General features: G+C 39.9%; 2 protein-coding genes across 4 annotated transcripts in view; one reads left to right on the plus strand and one right to left on the minus strand.

The window, feature by feature from the left end:
- VWDE (von Willebrand factor D and EGF domains) overlaps positions 1-8653 on the plus strand; it is a 31961-nt gene extending 23308 nt beyond the window's left edge. Inside the window, exons 21-30 of one of the 3 annotated variants that reach the window (XM_019285848.3) lie at positions 171-266; positions 351-446; positions 968-1063; positions 2312-2407; positions 2746-2841; positions 3328-3423; positions 3521-3616; positions 4893-4988; positions 5535-5638; positions 6758-8653. In XM_019285848.3, coding sequence (XP_019141393.3) covers positions 171-266; positions 351-446; positions 968-1063; positions 2312-2407; positions 2746-2841; positions 3328-3423; positions 3521-3616; positions 4893-4988; positions 5535-5638; positions 6758-6778 — 893 coding nt within the window. In that variant the 3' untranslated portion in view covers positions 6779-8653. Of the gene's footprint in view, positions 1-170; positions 447-967; positions 1064-2311; positions 2408-2745; positions 2842-3327; positions 3424-3520; positions 3617-4892; positions 4989-5534 lie in introns of all 3 variants that reach the window. The other 2 variants (XM_010399105.4, XM_019285847.3) reach the window with 2 other exon arrangements.
- Positions 8654-8676: 23 nt separating this feature from the next.
- On the minus strand, positions 8677-20315 carry LOC104689325 (von Willebrand factor D and EGF domain-containing protein-like). Its single transcript, XM_039549518.1, has 5 exons — positions 20034-20315; positions 17203-17298; positions 15259-15363; positions 14759-14854; positions 8677-13192 (listed from the first exon to the last, which is right to left on the minus strand). Exons 1-5 carry the CDS (start codon positions 20224-20226, stop codon positions 13083-13085), a joined length of 600 nt encoding a protein of 199 aa, XP_039405452.1. The 5' UTR covers positions 20227-20315; the 3' UTR covers positions 8677-13082.
- Between the last annotated feature and the right edge of the window lie 4941 nt (positions 20316-25256).

The following is a 25256-nucleotide window of genomic DNA, read 5'->3' on the forward strand; positions in this document are numbered from 1 at the left end:
TATTGATGCACTTAAAAATACTTTTCTGATGTGTCTTAGACTCCTCATTTATGGGAAGGGACCCAATGGATTCTCTGTAATTGGTTCACTACGTTAGGCAAGACACATTGTGCTGAAATGCCACTTTCATTTTCCTTATTCTTTTCTTTGTCTTCTTCATTGCCTTTCAGCAAGATGTAGACAACCTTGTGGCAAAAATATGGAGTGTGTGGCACCCAATATTTGTAAATGCAAGCCTGGTTATGCTGGCAATAACTGTCAGGCTGGTGAGTATGGCATGTTAATTTTGCCTTTGGTAACTCATATGCACAAATTAATAACTTGCAGAGTGCTGTTGATTTTTTTGCCAGCTCTATGCAGACCTGATTGCAAAAACCATGGGAAGTGCATTAAGCCCAATGTCTGTGAGTGTTTACCAGGATACAGTGGCTCCACTTGTGAGGAAGGTAAATATAGTAGTTTTTGCTTTTAAATCCATAACTACTCAAAGGATGCTGTGAACAACTCCCATGTCTGTTCCTTCCGCCAGCAAAAAGGTGTGTTCATTTTACTGTCACTGCAACAGGACTCTTGAGTTACGTGTTGGTATATGTCCTGGTTTTCTTGATATACACTGTAAATGTTGCTTATGATTGGATATTCCTAAATTTAGCCTTCACAGTAAGCAGAGCAGTTCACCAGTGAATGTAGTTGCCTCTAAGCTAAACACTCCTGAAGAGTGGGAAGCACTGTCTGGAAATTGTGTCAGCTTTCTTTTCTTCAGGGTGACCACCACAGTTGGGACTCCGTACTATTGAAGTGGTTGTTGTTACTTACTCTTGTCAAAAGGCATTGCATGTATCTCCTTATTTTATTTCCATTTTTTTGCTCACTGTCAGATATTAACATTTGCTTTTTTATAAAGCATAACCAGCCCATGCGTCTTTCTAGAGGTGATTCCTTGAACAACATAATTCTATATCTGCAGCACATTGTAAACCACCGTGTCAAAATGGAGGGACGTGCTTGGCCAGAAATCTCTGCACCTGCCCATATGGTTTTGTGGGACCAAGATGTGATACAAGTAAGCTAAAGAGCATAAGAGAAAAACAAATGGCATTTTTCTTGTTCTTCGGGAGCAAGAAAGCAGATTTTTTATCCCCTCAGTCTTATGCTAGCAAATGACATAATACCTGTGCCTCTTTGAAGGTTCCCATACTTGAGCTTTTTGAACATCATGAAACTGCACATCACTTTGAAAACATAATGCATTATAAAAGGTGCAAATAATTTATATTTTATGATTCATGGGCATGGAAAAATTGAGTACATTTTGTATGTGATAACATCTTTAGAAAAACACGCAGATGTTTCATATGTCCTGGCAGCTTTTTAACTTTTATTAGCTCAGATTGATTAGATACTTGGGTACATTCAGAAGTTGTTGTCAGTGAATGGTGTGTCAGAAAGACTGGGATACAGGAAAATTGAATTCAGAACCACATTACGGTGTCTTTTTCCTTTTACCTGGCCTGAAAATTGAAAAATTTGCTGTGATCATAACTGAAAGATTGGAATTTCTTTGTCTCACATAAATTGTCTTTTACATATCAAATCATACATTCTGCAATTTGGCAACTCCAAATTTTGGGTAGATTTTATACAGGTAATTTGTATCCTTCAGAGAATCCAAATTTATACATGCTGTTTATGTATTGTTCACATGAACGTACCATTGCATTATTAACCCTGAATTCAGAAAGTCCTTTGTTTGTCCTCCTCAAATCCCAGGACTTTTTTTCAGGTTTTCTTGTTCTAGTTTCAATTTTGACAGAAAAAAGCTGCTCTTTGTGAAGCAGTACTAAAGAGAATGAGATGTCTCCCTGAAGAAGTGATTCATGGTTTTCCCCAGCTGCGATATTTTAATGTCTTTGCTTGTCAGTCTCGTGTTACTGTGTGCATGCAGCTGCTCTTGCATCATGTAACACAGTCCATTTGTCTCTTAGTATTGCATTTCCCATTTGGTTTAGAAATTTTTTTTCTAAATTTCTAGATTTTTAACATTATATATAACCAGACCATGGATAATTGCATGGAAAAACATTTTACTTACCTTTGTCATCTGGTGCTAGCTATTATGGGTATGAGACTAGATTACTCTGTTTAGCAATTCCTCTTCTACTAGTGGAATTGTATGTTACTTCCAGTGTTAATTTTTGGGAAGGAACTGGAAAACAAATCAAGAATACTTTGTAATCTCTTTCTTGTCCTCCCACCCCCTGTCTCCTCCCCTGCCTTCTCCGATGGTTTTCCCCAACTTCTCGGATGGTAGTGGTTTGCAACAGGCACTGTGAAAATGGTGGTGAATGTCTCACCCCAGACGTCTGCCAGTGTAAACCTGGGTGGTACGGACCCACCTGCAGTACAGGTAACACCCCTGCAACTTCCATGTTCCTGGAAAAGCATCCATAGGACCTCCCATAGCTTGAAATTTGGAACTGCATGGCTCAGGTGGCAGCAATGGGCAGCTGCTCTCTGCTGCAGGGCCCCCACACTCCCTTGTGTCTCTGCATGTTACTTCTGCTGCCAGCAGCACCTCTGGGAAATCTTATACTGATGCCTTAATTTGGTGTAAAGATTCTATGGGAATGATGTTGCCTGCAGTTATCTTAGGTGTTTAATTCCTGTTCTTGAAACAGACACATGTATTTTATGGACTTTATTTGGATGTTGTGCTTCCCACTCTTCTTGACCCTATTTCTGCAGCAATGTGTAATCCTGTGTGTCTCAATGGTGGTTCCTGTACTAAGCCAGATGTTTGCCTGTGTCCACATGGATTCTTTGGTGCCCACTGTCAGAATGGTAATATTTTCTTTTTTTCTTCTCCCCACTCCTTAATTGCTATTATGAGGAAATCTGTGAGAAAAAATCATGACACAAAATTAACAATCAAGTCATGTACCTGAGAAGTGGTGCAAAACAAAAATTACATTATTTTTTAGATTTTATGGCTGATTCAACAACTGTCCAAGGAGAATGAAGACTCGAAATTAGTCTTGTATTCCACTCAACATTTATGCAGCTTTCAACCAGTTTCATTGTATGTAATGTGTAGTCTGGTTGCTTGTGTACACATACAGTTGCAAACCTCGACTCCTTTTTATCTGATTTTGCCTTTACTATTGATGTTTGCACCAAAACACAGTAATATGATTTTTACAAGCCCTGATAGTGCTGAATTGTCCATACAAACTGTCAGAATCTTAGTGTTGCTCTCTTGTTTCCCAAAAGTATATCACTAAGTCAAAGTCCAAACTACAGCCTTTTCCTCCTGTTTGTATCTTTTAGCTGTCTGCAGCCCTCCATGTAAGAATGGTGGTCACTGCATGAGAAATCATGTCTGTACTTGTCCTGATGGGTACACAGGCAGAAGATGTGAAAAAAGTAAGCCAGCGTTAAAATCTTCTGTGACCCAAAAATAACCAATAAATTATTCTGTAATCAGTTAAATGTATTAAACAGCAGATTTTTTGATTTTAAGGTGTGTGTGAGCCAATGTGTATGAACGGAGGAAGATGTGTAGGCCCAAACATTTGCTCTTGTCCTTCAGGATGGAGAGGAAAAAGATGTAACTCTCGTAAGTACCTCGTAGTTACCAGGAGAACCATACCTTAAAAGTAGTATGTGACTCAGGACAACTCTGTCCATGCAAGTAATACAAAGTTAGTGCCAAAGAACTTAAGAATATATACACATCTATTCACATTGAAAAAATAGTGATCTATAACTTGGCAGCAAAATTTAGAATGGAGAACTAATACCATGCAGTTCTTAGGCGAAATCATGAGACCGAAATGTCTGTTAAATTCTTGTATAGCAAATATTATTTGTTTCTTTCTGGATTCTTGCGTAAATAAAAACATCTGCATTTCTGCAAAGAGATGAGTCAAAAAAGTGAAAGAAATTCAATTTGTGCTGTAGGACATAAAACCAGATATAATAGAAAAAGAAGTTCAGTGAAATATTGGAAAACTGTGGAAACAGTTGGAGGTGATGGGAATAAAATATGCAATGGGTACAAGCTCTTTGGGACAGGTAGAAATAGTACTGTGATGGTTGCACATCTGTGGGTCACATTGTATCTTAATAAAGATATTGATGGTGCATAAATAAATTGTGTCAGCATGGATAAAAGCACAGTCTGCATGAAAATCAGCATGATGGTAGAAATCCCATAGCTAAAGTGTTAGTGTCTGTCATAGTACCCACCCGAGGCTTGAGAATTGATGTGGGCAATGAGCTCTCTAATGGCATGGAGGAAAAATAAATTCCCCTGTATTACTTTCTGTAATTATTGGAAAGGGGTTGTTTTTAAAAAAAAAATATTACCAGTATTTACAGGGGTGAGATATTCTTGGACACTGTGGAAGAGAGATTTGATTATCAAATAGTCAGCTATGAATGAATGAAAATAATGTGGGTTAGATCATGGCTTAATAAGCAGGGACAAATGTACAGGCAAATGGGTCATAGAAAATAACTTTGGATCAAATATTCTTGATTCATTGGGTATTCAGTTGCATGACAGACAAAAGATCTCTCACCAAGGTGTATGCTTTAGAAGGTAAATTTGCAAAAGATAAAGCTCATTAATGTTGCTGTCTTAATTCAGTATTTCAGGCTTTTGTAGCAATCTGTGATGCAGCAGAACCTCTGACTGTGGTTGGTTGTAGAGATTTTTGTTTCTAGTTGCCTTTCTTATTTAATATCCTGTTGGCCTTAGATATTTGAGTGAATATGATGTGACTCTTGGGTATGAAAAGCACAACCTCTCGTGGGCATCCTGAAATCTGAATAAAAACTCAATGTAACCACTTGGGATATAACCATATTTTGTGATGATGTTTGTGCAGCAATCTGTCTTCAGGAATGTGAGAACGGTGGGGAGTGTATTGGACCGAGTACCTGTCATTGTCCTCCACAGTGGGAAGGAATTCAGTGTCAAACACGTAAGAGTGATGTGACCTGTAACCTCTTGCTTCAGCACAGTTCAGAGTGCTTCAGCCACATGCAGTGCAGAGAAGTCCTATACCTTGCATGTAGTTTAGCCACATCTGTGTCAAAGGCAGGATAAAGAGTAAAGATAGCTCTGCCCCTTCTGAAGCCTTCCAGGATCTGATGGCACTCTGGGACCCTGGCAGTATGTGTTGGCCTGCTCCAGTGTTGTATGCTGCTGAGAGGCCATTGCAATAGCTTGAAATAGCAAGGTGTGCTAAAAAACACCTTACTCGTGTTCTTTGCTTAGTCTCATTCATGCCCTCAGTGTGTTCTCATGTTAAATCTGCATCAAAGCAAAAGGGGGATGGGATAGACATAAGAACACTGTTGGCTCCATGTGGCCTTTAAGTGTCCTTACCCTGTGAAAATGCCTTCCAAGGTCTTGGTTCCTACAAGCAAACAGAATAAGTATATAGAGATGGCACCCACTTTTCCTTCACCAATGAATTATTCATTTGTTCATGAATAAAGCCTCATATGTACCTCTCTTGTTTTAGCTGTGTGCACCCAGAAGTGTCTGTTTGGAGGCAAGTGTGTATTGCCCAACGTGTGCTCATGTCGTCCAGGTTATACTGGAGTCCTCTGTGGGAAGAAAATTCAGGTATGTGTAGAGTTAAGACACCAGAGATCTGGGAGCTAATTAACTAGTCCACTCTTGTCCAGTGAAGCAGCATGATATACATCAAATGTGTATTTTGTCTGATTTCTTCCTTTCATTCCGCAGCAAGAGAAAATTAATGGAATTCCTAAGAGCTATTCCAGTAATTTTTAGGTTCTAATACTTACAGAATTTTTCTCAGCACCTAATGTAAACTTCCTTTGTTTCAAATTAAGCTGATTGTCTCCTGCCATGCAGTAGGAATTGATAACTATCCTCTTGACAATAACCACTATTTTCTTTTCCAGCATGTGGCCCCATTTTAGGGAAGACTGTCCTACTGCTGACTTTCGCAGCTTGAACCAAGTCAAGCCCTGATCTTTTCCCAATTAGCTACACTGCCAGTCCATCTCTGTTTTATACAAGTATGACTTATCCCCGAGTGTCACTCAAGAATAACTTTACTTTTTTGTTTCAGAGGAAATGATGGCCATTTCTCTGTTTTGACATGCAATTTTCTGTTGGATTCCCTTGCTTGAGTGCTGATGCTCACTCACTGTTAATTAAACATTTTGTTACAACTAACTGTTTTGTGGTGTCTGAAGTAAAAGCATTCTGCTCTTCTTACATCATCTGTGGTATTTCTATTCTTTTAATTTCAGTGTATTTAGACACATTTCTGGTGCCAGCAGAATTGAGAGGTGTGGTAGATATGTTTCAGAAATTGAAACAAGGAAGTGCTCATACAGATTTTGAAAATATGAAACTACAAATCCTATATCAATGACTGTAATGTTTGCTATATTGATTTAGCAAAATGTGACCCAAAGGGAGAAATAATTTTGATGTAAATGTTTTCATAAATATGTCCTGCATAGAATTAGTGTATTTTTAGTCTAGAAAATATATATTGTTGGTCAGTCAGACAGTGTCGTGTCATACATTGATCACAACAGCACATTTTCTTAATGAAACAGAAAAACAATATGCACAAGTTTAACTTAATGTTGTGATTCTGCATATCAGGCCAGCAGAGATTCATTAAAATTGTTTCATAAACTTTATCATAAAAATGGGTTGCATCATTAAAGTCTGGTTTTAATACTTTTTTCTCTCTCCAAGGTACAAAGACATCATGGTTGAAGAAGTGTGGCAATTCAGTTGCAGTGCTGCATGGATGTATGAGACTTGAAAATAGCAAAAGGGTTGAAGGCAATTACAGAGTTCATTTAAATGAAAGGAATATTCAGAAGCCTTATTTTAAAAGATTCATATTAGTCACAAATGTTGGCAAGCTTCAAAACAACAATCTTGTAGTCATTAAAACGTATGTATATTTCTATAATTTTTTGCTACCTCATGTACAAACCCCACAGCTTCTGATGTCTTCATTGAATTCCCAGATCTGATAACTGAGCCCAAAATTCTGCAGTTTGTTGATGTAGTCAACTGGACTATGAAATTTCTTTTGAGGGAACAAGACTGTAGCAGCTGCTGAGTGACTCTAGCAAGGAAGGTAGCACTTCAGCACTTGTGAATGGTACCTTCTGTTTATAAACACTGTTTACATACATACTATTTGGCTGCAGACAGAAGAAAAAGCAGAACTGGTTTTTCTTCTTTGTTTTGTATTTACATCAGTCTTGTTCTAATGACAAGCCAATAGGAAGGAAGGAGGGGAAACTTGAACTGAGGCTGGGCTACTAACAATGAAGGCAGGGCCTCCTTCTTGTTAACAGTCAGCCAGATGCAGAATGACTGATTTATCCACGACAAGCCTTTGCAGCCAGAAGCCAGATTCCAACTTTTCTGTCTTGACTTCATTACTTACAGTCACAAATTTGAATAGCCAGCCTTTGAATTATTCCTGTGTCTATAAAACTTTTATGCCCCTGAGACAGAAGTCAGTACTATGAGGAAATTTTGTTCCCAAGCCTCTTAGAGAAATTTAACAATGCGTTCAGTAATGCTGAATCTTAAAATAGGAACTAATAAGAGGAGAAATTTGTTGTACATCATGCCATCCATACTCATCACATCAGAAAGTATTTGTAAAGACTTAACATAGGACTTTTTTCCATTACCTATTGCTCCAATGAACTGTTAGCACCTACCAGCTGCCAGATAGTTTTTTACAAAATAAAATTCCAGTTTTTCTGAAGTTTCCTATAGAGGACTGCTATCTTGTCCTAGAGCTGTGAAAGACATTTCAGTTCCTGCCATGTGAGCTCTGGTAATAGACACAAACATCCCTTTAGCTAAGACATTGAAGTTTACTGCTTTGTTTTTTTAAGCCAAAAATAAACATCATGACTTTCTGTTCTCCTGAGCAATATTCCGTTTATATACTCTAATTCTGAACAGGAAGAAAATAGAGGTAATTTTGCCATTTACTGCAGTTCTGTGATGCTGATTACCAAATCATAGCTGTTAGCAGCTCTGTGCCTAGATTTCTCCTCACCTTTTGATAGTCTTCTTAAGTCATCTTGCAAAGTAAGCTGGCATTTTGAGAGCTTAGCATCATTCCAGAATGATACCTGATGGATTTTCAAGTGCCTGACTGGTGTATTTTAAAAATGTCCAATTTCCCACTTGCATTTTAAATTTTAGTGTTTTCATAGTTTCTTTCAATCAAGCATCCACATGGCTGATAGCCTGATGATCTGGGAACTGTTATATTATTTAAAACTACTGCTCTTGAGCCATTTCCTTTCTCACATCTCACAAAGATGTCGATGAACAAAACCCGACTAGCTCTCGGAACTGCTGCCTCAGGATGATGCTTTGGACCCACAAGTGTCTGAAAAAGTTTTGAAAGTACAAACACACCAATATCACATAATCTCATACTGTAATCACTGCTGTTCCATGTGTGAGTTATAGGGGTGCTGTGTGAAAAAGAAAGACAACATCTGCCTGGAGCACTGCTAATAGTACTTTGGTTAATGAGTTTGTGCAATCCTTCATTCACAAAACTTAATCAATACATATATGTGCATTTCTAGGATTTCAGGCACAATAAAGGGATTTTTAATCATAACTGTTAGTATTTGCCATTTATTTTCAATTGTTTTAAAGGGAGAAATTATTTCTTTTATATTTTCCAAATGCAAGCTGTGTGAACAAAGGCACATCCAGAGTTTTGCTACAGTAGCTAAAAATGCTCAGTGCTAGGCTGTGCTATTTTTGCTATTTTCCAGCAAGCACATAGTGCAGAAAAATTATTAGTACATGCAAAATGCCAGGCAGCTACTTCAAAACTGCCCAGTAATTATGCGATTAGTTGAAACTACTTTGTTACTACATTGTTCATCATACACAGGAAACAAGATCCACTGTAATTAGAAAGCACATGCCAACAATACAGTAAAATTGCTCAGTGTAACAAGATGCAGAATCATACAGAGGGTTTGTGTACAGAGGTTAACAGAACTGCTTGAATTGCAACCTGAAACTAGGCTCAAAAGAGTTAGGGGATTTGAGAGTGGGGAGAAGGGTTGAAGTTGACACAGTTCCACTCTGAAGGAATGAAGGGCAACTTGTATCAAATCGAAGATTTTGCAGTGATTACCACATTATGCACTGCACTGGTATCTTCACTGAATTTTCTTGCAAGATTTCTTTACACACTAAAGAGTGCTGGAAGGTACCTGATGCCTTAGGTTTTAACTTTTATATCTTTTAAATCCTGTACTGCCTAGTGTGTAACTCTGAAGTTCCGTGTAGCCTGTTAACTACTGTTCTCTCGTGCTAGGCAGACATAACAAACCCTCTCTAGGTTTGCACTTCGAGGACACCTTGATTGTCCCAGGCCCCAAAATGTGCAAACTAAAAGCCTTTGAGAGGACAGGCAAACTTGGCGTAATGACATCATTGCCTGAAATTATAATTGGAGAATTAACCCTGGTGTGCAAATGGACCAAACTTACAAAAGTATGAAGAACCTGTGACCCAGTGTCCATCTTGGGTGGAGCTCCTCGTGGGCTTTGCACTCCCAAGGTGTACCTTTGAAGGCCCTTCAAATAACCCACTTTTATTCTGTTATTTTGTCTAGCCTCTGTTTTCAGGTAGCCACTTCAAGGCATCATACCTACGTACATCATCCATTTATTACCTGGTTGTACTGCAGTTGCTCTGCAAGCCAGCAGAAATTCTCCCAAGTGCATGTTGATTTTTGCCCCTGATCTTGAAAAGATCTTTAAAATGCACTACAATTAATGTTTTCTGAAGGAAGGGCTTGTATCACAGAAGATACCACAGATAGTCATGTTGGCTGTGATTTAAAAATAAAACCACAAGTGGGCCCTATGTGAAAGGCTCTTTCTTTCTACAAAAGTTAATTATATATTTTCATAGCTAAGAAGAGAAAGCAAGTTAACATTTCCCTTTACCAAAAGCAAACTGATGAAGAAGAATCAGCACAAACCCTAAAGTAAATACGTGTAAAAACAGAAGCTACTTGACAAATTGTCTACCCCCACTCCATTATTTGTCCAAATGGAAAAACCTAAATTTTAAATTCTCAAAACATAGCATCTAGGTACATATACAAATCCAAATGTAGAGGTTAGAAAGCTTTACTAATAACTAAAGTTTTTTATGCAGTTTCTGTCATATAAAGGTGTCACATGCTGGTATCTGGTCATTCTGCCCACAGCTCATTTTAGCCAGCAAATGATATTTTACAGCTAGACCAAGTAAATCCATTCTTGCCAGAAGCACTTAGAGCAGAAGAAAAAACATAAACAAAAATGTGCATGTAAGTAAACCATAAAGAAGAAACACCTCACCTTTCCATGCACACTCTTAAAAGACAGAGTATCAAAAATGCAACCACTACAATACCGCTAAAATTTTTACAGTTGTTTTAGAGTATCTGTGTAAGGTGTTAGAGTTAGCTCTAATGAATAAGAGAGCTAGTGTGTTCTGTATTGCTTCTCTTGACCTTTGAGCTGCATGTATGACATCTCTCCACAGGAAGACCTATCTCCAGAAATTACATGCTGTAGCTAGTATGTTCAATCGTCCAGCGAGCAGGAAACAAACAAAAGGCAAGAATTACTGGCAGCTCTTTTAATAAATGCATGTTGAGCTGTGAAAATAATAATCTGGGGACACAGACTGTCATTAATAATACATTCTAAGATTTCTCTAACTAACTAGAAAAATCACTTTTAAACTCACTTAAAGTTTAATTGAATAAGAAGTATTTCTTAAAAGCAAAACCAAAAAAAAAAAAAAAGACAAAAAACCCTCTAGCCAGTAGATGGTGCTACGTTCAAGTAGTATTTCTGAGATACACCATTGCATTCTGTGTGGCATCAAATTACTGCTTACTTCAATCATTTCTAAACCGAAAACTAAATTAGCATTTGTTTTGGCCTGTTCAGAAACACCAGTTACAGTCTCTCAATGATTGCTCCTGGTCTCTTGCTCCTGACAATGCCAGTATCTCTTCAACCTTCTAGTCACTATTACTGTCACTTTTGTCTTTATTAGGAGAAGTCAGTCTTTTTGGGAATAATACTGAGATATTATGCCTCTTTGTATTTACATAGTACTGATTATTTATTCTAAATTTTGGGTCTAGTGCAAGTAATTTTTGTCCCTTTCATTCCCCTACAAGCAGTATGTCACCTAATGTATTCAGCCTAGCTCCTGAATTTCTAAATTATGGCATGATGTAGTGGACTGTGACACAGAATTTCATCAACATCATCATTATAAAATTATTCAGAACCATTGATGGAATCATCTTGGTCCACACACGAGAATCACATTTTTCACCAGCAAGTGTGAAATAGCCAGTGTATCACAGCAAAAGCAGCACAAAAAAATGTGCATTCCTCTTGTATTGTGCCCTGTCCCTGCAAGAAATCCTTCACAACATCTCTGCAGCAGGTTTCCTCTGAACAAAAGGCAACAGCCTCCAAAGAAAGCACAGGAGAAAGCTCAACTGCACCACACAGCAATTGCTTGTAACAGGAAACAGGAGTCTCAGGAAATAAACCATTGCCTTTCAATTGCCCTCTGCATGCTTGGGTTCTCTCTTGTAGAAAAAATTGGTAACTAAGAAGACCCCATTACCTTTGCCTCTTTGCTCAGTGGCTTGTAATCCTGGCAGAAACAGGTCCATATAAATTACTGGCCATGAGAGCTACATGTTCTGCTAGTTAAACACAGTTAAAATGTTGTTCCAACAAATGGACTAAAGTAATGCATAGTAAAATTCTCCCACCAAAAAAAAAATTATTCCAGTTTCATCTAGAAGACAATGAAAATCAATGTCTCAAAAAAATAAAAATTTATCTGAGCATCATTCAGAAAGTTGACTGTTTCGACTAGCATGTTTTGGCAAAACCTTCCTCAACAGTAGCACTCAGGAAACAGCAGAAATGAGACAAGGAACAGTGAACATAGGAGACTCAGTCCAATCTGCAGGTCATTCAAAAGCCTGCAAAACCTAAATGAAGCCAAACGGGAACATTTCCAGAAGGCAAGCACAAACATCCCCCACACATGTGATTTGTGACAGGCACGGCTTTTCCTCCCTGCTAGTCTGTAGCCTGCCATTATACTGCTCCTGTAACAACACAGTCTTGAATAGCATCGAATTATCAATGTCTCCAGAAGAAAAATATATTTTCCTGTCTCACTGGGATAAGGAAAAGAAATAATTGGTAGTTGAGAGATGATCAGATAATATGACTGTAGAAGTAGTCGAGATAAGGACTCTTAGAGTATCAGCATGGATTAAGCTTTTAGAAAGTAACAGCAGAATTGTCTGAACAAGTATGGGGGGCGGGGGGGGTCGGTTGTTGGGGTTTTTATTTAAATACTCTTTAGCTGATTGAGATCCAGATCAGACTGGGGGGAGAGACAGGAAGCAGACATAAAGTGATAACCACGATTTAAATAAGAAGCTTTGCTGTTTGGTAATGTTCCAGAGACTTGCAAACTCTGCAAGTTTCCTCTTGCAACTGTTTAATCTCATTGAAAGCAAATTATACTTGAACTAACATTCACTTCTGATGATCTGAATTGAGGGATTTTTGTTTCATGTGCTTTTTAAAAATGTAATTATATAACACAATAAGTCTAGTCAAAGGGGAGAAAAATCAAAAAGAAGAGCAGAGATCTGTTCTGAAGTACTCAATTAGAAGAAAAATTTTATTTCAAGGTCAGCTGTATTGACCAAGGCATAATACTTCTGCTTATGAAGGAAAAAATGAGGAGAAAACTTGTGTCATACACTGCACACAGTTGGATATTTATAATAACTTCCCTACAATCAGCAATACTTTCATATAGAAAAGCATTTACTTAATATAGTGGGTACAAAAAGCTATCTGAAATCAAGTTATCATGTTTATGATAACACTGCTGCAGACTTCCTCTCTGTATGGTTACATGAAAAAAAATGCAGCTTATCTTGGCTGAAGTTGCTTCATTCCTTCCTTTTCTTTGTACACTGTGGCCCAGAGTACGGCAGTCGACATCTACACACGTTTGGAGCGATGCATTTCCCTCCATGTTGGCAGGGCAGTTTACACACAGCTGAAATGAGACACCAGATACACAGTACGTCTTGAGCACAACACAGGATCATTTTTCTCTTTGTCTCACTGTGGTAGCAGAATTGTTCCCTGGTGACTGCACTGGGACATTATAAATAAAAGCATAATGGAAGAACTGAAAAGCAATGCCTCTCAATTTATGGCATCGTGGCCTTCACTGGAATACAGGCACAGTACATCTAGTCTTATTCATGCTCCATTTCCCTTTTAAAATACTATAATTTCTGTTCTTTAAGGCATAGGCGTTTTTTGAGACAGATGCCCCCATAAAAGTGAGAGAACAATAAAAATTCCTGCTGAAACTTATTCAAACCTGTTCTTGGATCCACACCCATGAGGAAACAGTCACCACATCCTATCAGTGTCTCACACACTGCCCTCCTCTTCCCCCACAAGAACAGAGGAAGGCTGAGTGGGCACAGCTTCAGCTGTCCCCTGCTACACACCAGTTCAGCTGACAAGCCAGGGGCTGCAATTTGTTTATGAGCATGTACACCAAAAGAAGTTGAACTTGACACAGATCTAGTCACTTTGGGAACAGTAATTATTTTGACATTAAGAACCTGAACACTTCCACCATTACTGCAGCTGCAGGGAATGGAGCTAGCATTCTGTAAGTTCTCTGCAAATCCCACACTTGGCTTCTAATATCACCCTGTATCTCAATACCCTGATGAATACAAAAGAGAAGCATTCTGATGGTCAATGGGAACATCAAAAGATTACTTGTTAACGTTTGTTTGACTATATATATTGTAGAACTAACACTAGCTGATTAAATTCCCACAGCCATGCCAAAATATCAGATGCAGAGGACTTAATCCAGAGACCGTGCACCCACAATATCCAGTTCAAAACCAATGTTTGCACAAGGTTTTTTTCAGTCTCCCAGAGAGCAAATAAAAAACCTTTTCCTTTTGTAGTGTCAGGACTATTGCCTTTAGCATCCGGGCAGTGCTGTTACAAGCGTAGAAGGCCTGAGAAGTGTAGATTAAAGACTTTATAATCACCTGCCTTTGTGAATCAAAGTTTGTGAAAACAGAAGCGGTTGTTCAGCAAGAGTGTCAGTATTAATCCTGATTACAGGCAGCTTTCAGAATTCTAAGAACACCTGGAGTTGATTCTTCAACTTATCCTCAAAGTGAGAAGTGAGTTTCAATTTTACATGTCTGTAAAATTTAATGAAGCTTCTAATCCACACCAGTAGCAATAGTATTTCTGTAGTTTTCAGTTCTTTGTACTGGGGTCTCAGTTTACAGACAATATTTCAGAAATACCAATAAGACATACCCAGTCATTAATTTGGTGACAACCAAAATCTGAAGCTCTTTCAAAGTGGAAAAGTTCTGTGTTTCTGGCCAAACTGAACAGCCATCTACTCCTTACGCATGCTTGTAAGAGCCCCAGTACCTGGAAGCAGCTCTCAGTTACTATTCGAAGATACTTTCCCTGGAAGCTTTGTTAGGCACTGAAGATTTGAACACTTTGATTGGTAAATTAAACAAGCAGAGGAAAGGATAAATGAAAAATGTCAGAAGTCATTTACCTAAGTGACATGCTCTACCGACCCATCCAGCTGGACAGCTACAAATCCCAGGAGCCACACAAGCTCCATTATTCCGACAACCTTGAGGACAAATTGCTACAAGAAAAAGAATGGGAAAGTCAGCAGGATTTATAAAACTGATGTAAAAGAATCCTGACAGAATGAAAGATTCAGGATGATACAAGTCAAAATGGCAAAACACACTTTCTTCTAGGCCAGATATTCAACTTGTATAACTCCAAAAGCATTTCCAGGACCATGGAAATGGAAAAAAAATATATAGGTACTGTATTATGAACCTTGGTTTAAATGTGAACATTGTACACCTTAATGCAAAATAATTTCACATTATTTTATCTGTGTAAGTACCCATAATGTAAGTCACTCATTTCTGTAGTAATGCAATTTCCATTCTTATTAGTCCCTTAATACTTTTAAGATGTTTTTGTTACTGCAGTTTTAGTATTAATATAAATATTTGCATGAATGTTGACACACACCTTCCTGACATCTTGATCCTGTCCAGCCAGAAGCACAAAGGCACTTCACCACTCCATTGACAGAGATGCATTCCCCACCATTCTGACAGCCTCCTTCACAGCTGACTGTGGAAGACAGCATACACCATACATTTCAAAAGCAGCATAGGACCTCAAATAATTGTCTTTAAACAGCTCATCTGGCATCAACTACTTGTTTTATCATATCTGCAAAGACTAAAATTTCAACTGTTCAGAGCAAGGCACTGTTCTGCTTCTCACCAGTAACACCACTGTTCATCAGCTACACTGCAGGAACTACTAACATGCATATTTGTATCAAGCTTGCCAAATCACAGCTGGTAAGCCAGTATCATGTGGTTAAGGATTCATGTATTTCCTTACCTGACAGGACCTTCATGTAACAGGAGGAAGAAGAGATGGGGATATTCCTTTGACAAATGAAACTATCACTACAGTCAAGTTAAGCGGTGCCTTCCCAAAGGCCAAATACTTAAGTTAGCCTCCTCATTTCAGAATTGTTCTACACAACAAAGCCCTGAAGGCCTCATTAATGAAGCATTATTTATGCCAGACATACGATTGCTATCAACTGTGGAGAGAACGATCTCCAAAAAGTGGCACAATTACTGTTCCGTACAACCAAATGCTTCCTTCCGCAAGTATGAAAGTATATTCTACACCACCTTCACTGTATTGAAGAGAAACAGCCATCCTTCAGTATAAACATGGACAGTTTGGATGTCTGCTTGATAATTTGCAGAAAAAAATGTCCAAATATCTTGTTCAACCACAAGTATTGAGCACAATTTCAGCTAACAGATTTTTTGCACAAATACTGAACACGCAAGGACATGAAAGACAAATCCACCACAGCTGGAAAAGCTCTTGAAAGCTTGTTTGCATATTACTTTGTCACACAATGTAGGTTAATGTATTTAATATTGATTGTATTTGATCAATCACGGTGACGGAGAGAAGTGCATGAAGACTGGATGAAAGCAAATATTACTCCAGTCTTCTAGAAGGGCAAGGAGGACCCAGGGAGCTACAGGCTGGTCTGCCTCACCTCAGTCCCTGGTGAGCCAGTACAAGAACTGACCCTGGAAACCATTTCCAGCCACATTAAGGATGAGAAAATCACCATCAGGTCTTCATGGTGAGGGTGACCAAATGGTGCTACAGATTGCCCTGGAAATTGTGGAATCTCTGTCTTTGGAGATATTCAAAAGCCATAAAGACATGACACTCAGCAACTGGCTCTAGGTAGCCCTGCTTGAGCAGGGAGCTTGGAAATTATGACCTCCAGAGGTCCCTTCCAACCTCGCCCAGTCTGTGATTCTGCGAGATTCTATAATAGCACAATGCCCCACAACACAAGTTTGTACATGCACAACATAACAGTGTTTTCTTGGATTGCCTTTTCCAATCCATGCCTATATTCAATAGGCTTCACAAAACCATAAAAATGGTCTTTGCTACTCCTTTTCCGTCATCTCCCATTATGTCTCAACAATATGTTGACACACGTATCTTCAGTGACTTGCCCTCAATGTTACCATCTTGCAGATACTACATAAAATTTCAACCACCTAATGAAGAAACATGTATCTATACAACCATCCCAAGAAATTATTTAGACAGAATATGTTATAGAACTAAATAGAATAGAATATTTACGTAGCACATAAACAGGGTATTTTCCAAGGGAAAAAACTCGCTCAGATTCTCACAACACATTTCAGTACATGTACTCCATCCCATCCTCCTGCAAGCATGCACATCCTCTAGGCCATGCATGTCTTGACAGTAAGCTCAGAGATTTACAGAATTAAGGTCATTATTTCAAAATGCATCAGATCCAGGGCTTTAAGGAGTCCCAAATTAATTTAGTCTGTCTTCAAACTCCTTGTCTTTCCAAGCTACTGCTTGCTTGGGTCTTACCTTTATGACAGTATCTACCCCCATAGCCAGGTGGACATCTGCATTTTCCAGGTCGGAGGCACTCTCCACCATTTTTGCATTTTGGATAACATGTAGCTGTAAGACAGACAACAAAGAAAGGTTGGATAAATATTGGTGAATCTTACTAAAGTTACTACTCAAATATGTAAGAAATTTGCACATTATTATATTTTCATCAGTTTGTCTTCTTATTTTCTAAGATATACCTGCCATGTCATCTTACGTTGTTGATAAGGTGAAATGATTTCCCTGCACAGGGAGTACTCCACCATACTGAGCTTTTAAGCACTCCAAATTAAGGAATGTTTTGAGCCTGGACAGAACAGGCAGAAGAAAGAGCCATATTAAAAAGGAACACAGCTGGACTGCCAAAAAAGCTTTTGATAACTAAAGTGGAGAAATGACAGGTAAGAATATAGGTGATAAGTAGAAATGATTTAATAAAAAGATGTTACAACTTGAGAGGCATCTTGTGATTCTTGAGATGAAACATCAGACTTTTTACTCTTTACTGGATTCCTATGTTCCTCTTCAGAAAAACTACATGCTCTATTCCTTATATCTCTTCTCTAAAATGTCTCCAGAAATAACTCAGGCTTTCTTTCTCCCCCACACTCTTTTTTTTTTTCCTTTATTTGCTTCAGCTGGCTTTTCAGAGACCTTTCTGAAATGTACAGTGTTTGTTTAGCAAGCATCCAAGATAAATGTAACTTTTCTCATAACTGTAATTATCTGTTGGGAGCAAAGCATCTATGATCATCAGAAATCCTGCAACTTTTTCATTGCTGACAGCTTGAACAGGCTCAATAAGGTACAAATAAAAATCTCAATTTTGCAAAATTCTGGATAAATCCAGTCAGATTGCAAATAAATTACCTATCATATAGATAGAATCAGCTCTGCTGTCTGAGAAAACATTTGTTTATTCACACACAGATTTTAGAACCCATCTCTTTCTGGGAGCCTCATCTGAGTTAGCTGCTGGTGTGAGATGCTTCTCTACTAATCCTTTGACTGGATGGGTGAAAAGTATGAGAGGGAAGAAAAGGGAAAATATGAATGATGAATAACACCACCCTGATTTTGTCCCCATATACTTACAGCACTCTCAAGCAACCGAGCTGAAGAATAGAGGACTTTTCACATTAGTACATGCAGAATGAGTATTAGCAGGCAAATAAAGGACAGAGACATGTATGAAAAAACCAGCCAGTGCTCAGCTCTCCCTAACTTTTACCAGATGCTCTCAGTTCTTTGGAAGAGCCATACAAGAGCTCCTGATTTAAGAAAAATTCTGTTTCTGTGTCATTTCACAGAATTTTCAGTTCGGTTTTCTTGACAGAACAAGGGATGAATCTTCATTTACCCTATTTTTTTTCTACGTTGATGGCCATATGAGCACAAGGATTCAGTGGTTCCCCTAACAACTCCAGACAGTTCATCTCTCTAGTTCAAGAACTGATCTGCCTCTCCAGCAATATTTTACCTCTCCCTTAAACCCCAAAATGTCTAGGAACCAACAGTTGTTTGGAACAGTTCATATAGCATAGTTTTTAATCTTCACTGCACAGCACATTAGCTATACATCATTTGTTACCACCTGCTAGCCTCAGCCTTTAAATGAAACAACACTCCATGAATAACTACACTGCTGAATGAAATTTTCAGAAACTCATCTCAGAGTTAAAAAAAAATAAATTGTATTTTAAATGAACGACACTGAAAATTAGAACAAATATTGCACAATTATATCACCTCTTCACATAGGACAACGTGCAAAGCAAAGGAACTCCTGACACTGAGTGATTTTTTAGCAATTAATAGCCACAAGCTCTACAGTTAAACTTTTCAAAAAGGGATTTAGAAATTTAACGTGTTACATTGAACAGGGTTTAAACTAAAACTCTTCTTCCCAATGTTTGCTTTTGCATATTAGGTGGCATTTTCAAAAATACTTTTGTCTCTCCGCGGACACTAACAGGAACAGACTCAACCCTAGCTTTACGCCTCCTACCGTGGAAAGGGGATGTACAAATGACTCCGTGCGTCAGGTAACATCCAGGAAGTAAACTACAGTACTTTTACAAGCACAACATATTCTAAATAAAAAGGAACCCGGAAAATAATCTACTTTCTACACACTTTTTTGATGTTTTTGTTAATGACTGGTCCTGACTAATTGCACCTAGAAATACTAGTTAAATGCTACTGAGGCTTAGAATGCTGTAAAGACTCTAAAAGCATTCAAGAACCATCTGGATGCAATCCTGTGCATTGCGTTCTAGGATGACCCTGCTTGGGCAGGGATGTTGGATGAGATGACTCACTGTGGTCCCTTCCAACCTGACTGATTCTCTGATTCCTTAAATACTTCCAGGGGAGTATTTAAGCATGCACAGTTAAAGCAATAGGAGGAATAAAACGCCGAAGCCTGTCTAGTGAGTGGCTTCTTATTCAACATCCAAGTGGGAAAAAGCTCTCTACGGACCCACAGCCGTTTCTGACAGCGGGGTCTGCTTACCAACATGAGGTCTTCACGCCGGCTCTTGGCTGTGCTCCATTAGTTTGCTATCACTGCCTCACCTTACCAAAGGATGCATTAACTCTCTTCTTCCACCTCTCCGTCTTTAGGTCCTCCCCGGCACCTCACTACCCGCCTCTCACACCAGATCCAAACCCCAGCTCCTCAGACCTTCCCGGAGGGAATAGTCGCCGGAGGGCTGGCCTGACAGAGAGCGAAGGCAGCGCTTGTGCCCATGCCTGCCGCACCCGGAGGCGCCCCGGAGCCGGCGCACCCCGCCCGCTGTTACCGTGCTGGCAGCGCTCGCCCTCGTAGCCCTTGGAGCAGAGGCAGGAGCCGTCGCCGAGGCAAAGCCCTCCGTGCCGGCAGCGCGGGCTGCAGGCGGCGGCCGGGCCGGGGCCCAGCGCGCACAGCCACAGCCACAGCCACAGGCACAGCAGCAGCCGCGGCAGCCCCGTCCCGCCGCCGTCCCGCCGCCACATGGCCCGGCAGGGCAGCCCCGGGCCCGGGCAGCTCGTCTCGCGGCGCTCCTGCCTCCTCTCCGCTTCCTCCGCTCTCAGCCCCGCTCCCTCACCTCCCCCGCTTTTACCCTCTCAGTCCGTTCCCACTCCTCCTCCTCCTCCACCTCCTCGGCGCCGGCCCCCCCGCCCCGCCGCCCCCCGTGCCGTGTCACGGCGCTGGGAGCCCCCCGAGCGCCCGTGAGCCCAGCGGGTCACCGTGAGCGGGCCGGGCCGGGGCTGCGGAGAACGGGAGGCTCGGGTGACCTTATCGCCCTCTACCACTGCCTGAAAAGAGGTTGGAGCCGGGTGGGGGGTCGACCTCTTCTCCCAGGCAACCAGCGACGGGACAGGGCAAGAGGACATACTCTCAAGCTGCATCAGGGGAGGTTTAGGTTGGACATTAGGAGGAATTTCTTCACAGAAAGGGTTTCTAGACGTTGGAATGGGCTGCTCAGGGTGATGGTGGAGTCATCATCCCTGGGAGTGTTTAAGGAAAGACTAGACGTGTTACTTAGTGGTGGTTCAGTCATAGATTGGACTCAATCTTCTCAGGGGTCTTTTCCAACCTGACTCATCCTGTGATTTTATCTGCAGGTGCAGAGGCCTCTGCTGGCAGCGAACCATCCATCCACCAGGCAGTCACACGGCATGTCTGATAAGGAGCCCACCTTAGCACCTGCCTGCTGGTATGCCTGACGGCTGCTGGCCCTGCCACTACTTCCAGGACAGCACAGCTCTGAGCTCCTGCCCCGTTTGAGACCTTACAGACTTTGATTTCTATACACTTCCATCTTCAAGGGTGCCGTACGTGAATATGGTGACACAATATTCAAAGGATGATTTCAGAGAGGACTGATGTACTGAACTCACTGTCACCTTACAGAGGAGAGGAGTATGGGTCTCATAGAATGATAGACTGGCTTCATTTGGAAGGGACCTCAAAAATCATCTAGTTCCAACACCCCTGCTGTGAACAGGGACATTTTCCACTTCAAAGCCTCATCCAGCCTGGCCATGAACACTTCCAGGGATGTGACGTCCACAGCTTCTCTGGGCAATTTGTTCTAGTGCCTCATCACCCTCACAATAAACAATTTCTTTTTTATATATGATCCAAATTTCTTCTTTTTCTGTTTGAGGACATTCCCCCATGTCCTGTCCATGCCCTTGTCAAAATTTCCTCCCCAGCTCTCCTGTGGGCCCTTTGGGTATTGGAAGGTGCTCTAAGTTCTTCCCAGAATATTCTCTTTTCCAGGATGAACAGCTCTAGCTCTCAGCCTGGCTTCATAGAAGAGGTATCCCAGCCCTCTGAGCATGCTGATTGCCCTCCTCTGGACTTGCTGCTTGCCATGCTGTCTCTGGGAATGGCTTGAGTACAATTCTGTGACAAAATAGCAATACATTTTAATTTGATCATGAAAATATATTCCATTGCAAAGAACACATAGATGATCAGAAAACATTTTTCTCTCATTATTTCCAGTATTTCACAAGCATTTCCTATCATTTCAAAAGTTTCCCAGAAAAAGCACACACTTTCAACACCAAGACTCAGCCCAACAAAGCATTTTCGGATGAGTTGGAATGATCAGTAATGAAAAAGAGAGATTTTAACCACCTACACAGTGTCTACAGAAAAGTGAAATAAATCTCATGCCTTTTAAAAAACTAAGGGAAAACCAAGTCTTGTCTTCAACTGTGAGAGCTGACTTAGAATTACTTTTCCAAGTAGCATAAAAGAGTTTAATTTGTTTTCTAGGTGAAGCAGGAGTATGATTTGGTAACTGCTTTCACTTTGTCTGGAAATTAAAATTTGTGTGATTGCCTCACAATTGACAGAATAAAAGTCAGAGGAATGTCTTCTGTAAAACCGGTTTTAATCCCTTTTCACACCTACAGAGCATGGAACATACAGTTCATAGCAGTAGAATACGAGGCAAATCTGTTGCTAACAGCATGAGGTGCTGTCTGGCTTCTTGCAAAGGTTAAGGCACATATAAAATTATCTTTGCAAGACTGCATTTAGACTTTCAAGTAGCAAACTACCATTAAATGAGTAACCTAGAAGTTCCACACTGAGTAATTGCCCAAAACATGCACAATTCCCTCTTGCTTGTGCCTAGGCAACCAAAGCAACTTTTAGAGGATACATACATACAACTACATTTGTCCTGTGCAAACCTACATAGCAAATATCCTTTCATGTAGTAATGATGAAGCAAAACCTCCCAGTGATCTAATTACTTATGCACAAGTTGCCATAGTGTGCTAATTTGCTATCTAGAATAAGAACATCCAAACCCCATTCCTATTGCAGTTCCAGTTGTGGTGGGGAGAACAGGGCCTCCTGTTTTCACATACAGTATTCCTTCTTGCAAGGACAGGAGTAACAGGACTGTGCAGTGATACCACTTTTAGTAAAACTACTTGCCAGAAATATATTGTGGAATAAATCCTTCCCAAAAGGAATAGCTTTCTTTATGCCATCCCCACAGGAGCAAAATGAGAGAAGAAAAGAACTAAAGATGCCGATTCTGGGCTGTGTTGTTCTCTGGGTATATCATAATTTTGCACTTCTTTGATTTCTGCCAGTAATTTTGTCCATATTGATTTCTTCACAGAAATATTTTTTCCATTACTGTCTTTCCTCCATAAGACAGTTTAATGTGGAAGTGTGCCTTTCTGATATTAATGCCTAGCAACAACACCTCCATAAGAATTCTTTTCAGGTTTTAAGAGCTATTCTTCATTATTCATGATTTTTAAAGCACTATTTATTTTCAGTTCCATATCCCATCTTCCCTATTCCAAAAGATGACTTTTTGTGGCTCAGGTTAATTAAGACCCCCTTTTTCTATTTCCCTCCCAGTTTCCTTTGAGGATCTTAAAATAATTAATACCAAAGAAAATAATCATATTTTGAAATATGGCAAGAGCCCCTTCAGAGGAGATAATTAAATGCAAAGACTATATTAAATAAGCTTGCCCAGGTGTTTCACTGAATGAAGTAAATTTGTTTAAACATTATCTTCTGTAGGAAGGATTAGGCTGCTCCACCATTTTTGTGCATCTAAATTCATCTCAGGGCTTATCAAATTTGCTGAGTGCATGTCTGCATTTACAAGGGATTGAGTCACGTTAACAGAGGTTCTCACTGAAAACAGAAATGCTTCCAGGCATCCAACATGCTTTAGCCTTAGAAGCACAATCTGATTAAAAAAAAAAAAAAAGACAGCAGATAATGAAGTTTTTAAGTAGAGAGTTAGACAAAGAGAATTTAGATTCATTCAGTCTTGCCTTAATGGTCATATTTGATACTTCTTTTCAAAATCAAACCAAAATAAGGCAGTTTTAGCCATAGGACATTCGCAGGCTCATTTTTGTGTCAACATCCTCCTGAAATACTGTATCATAGCAATATGTAATAGCCTCTTGAGGGATACTGCTGTCCAGCCCAAAGAAGAAGACAGGGAAGAAATGAAGTCTCCATTATAATCAGAGTTAAGGTACTCTGTGGAGTGGTATATTATGGGAATAAGGATGCTCACCTGGAGTCTGAGATTCTGCTCCATGTAAGGCAAAGCAGGTACAAAACAAGGGTCCCAACAACCCTATGGGAAGACACCACTTCTGGCCAGCTTAGAGCATGCCCACATGTCTCTCACCTATTTCAGAGGCTTTTATTTCATTACAGTGTGACAAATATTCAGGATGTACAAGCTCAGATCTTCAGAAGCCATGGCAGTTTATGAGTCAGCCAGCTGTAATACAGCACAACATATTCTCAGTAGTAGTTGCAAGGAAACAATAAGCCTAGAAATTGGGATACAAAATCTTATAGGGTACTTGTGCAGTGGTGATACACAACCAGCTAATAAAATGTCAGTATCTCAACAATCAACTAGGTTTGCTGGGATGAGAGGTAATGTTAGGAGGTGTATTCCACAGCTGACCTCTTTACTAGTCCTGTGCAGTATGTGCAGTTCAGGCTCTGGCACAATCATCCCTGCACTGTTACAGCTGCACTGGGTGCGGTACCCAAGTACATCTAAAAAATGCGTCATCCAGAGCTGATGCTTTGTTTATCAGTGTAGCATCACAGGTAGCAACCACATTTATAAGTACTTTTCAGCATAATTTGGTCTCTGTTCTACCACGTGTAGATGAGCCATCAGGTAATGGTACAGTTAAGTAGCATTGATCACAGCTGTATCTCAACTCAAGCCCACGTCAGATAATAGGGACTTATGACCAACATCAGTCTTCTTTGTTGACAGCTTGAATAGTGATCTGTCTTCCAGTGCAATTGGGCTTCAGTGGGATTTGAATGAAACTCACTCTTGTTCTGCTAAAATGTTGCTGTTGTACCGGGCACGGCGAGAATAATGACATAAATCAGGTCCAGGAAGAATGGAATTATTTAATAAATTACAAACTCATTTATATAACTTGGTTCACTTGAATGGCATAAGGTTATTGGTCCTCTGACCATCCATCTCCCAGGATGATTGGTTAAGACCCTACAACACCCATTTCAAAATAGTTCTCCAATGTACCATAACAATACTGCATAACAAGCTTGCAGGTGCAGATAAAGTCTTGGTTTACAAAAACCTCTTCACTGTTTTCATCTAGCCTCCATGAGAAAGCAAAACTTTCACAGGATTCTGGCAGAAAGCTGGAAAATTTCTCTGCTTCTAGCTTTTGAGCATCCACACTTAAAGAAGGAAGATGATATATGGGTTTATTTTCAAACATGTCTATGTGTGAATTAGGTGAACAGAAATATTATACATGTACAGGCTGTGTACAAACATTCATCCACAACTTCCAGGCACAACTCTTCTTGGTGTCCAAAACTAAGGGCATCTGTGGATTGCATGTACATATTGTCTCCATTACTGCACCTAGCCCTGGTTCCATAATACGAAACCCTATTTTAATTTATATGAAATGAATACATTAATCCAAAGGATGCCAGCCCTGTATGCAACTTCAAAACCATTATTCTA

This window comes from Corvus cornix, chromosome 2 (genome assembly GCF_000738735.6).
Source record: "Corvus cornix cornix isolate S_Up_H32 chromosome 2, ASM73873v5, whole genome shotgun sequence".
NCBI classification, from domain to species: Eukaryota; Metazoa; Chordata; class Aves; order Passeriformes; family Corvidae; genus Corvus; species Corvus cornix.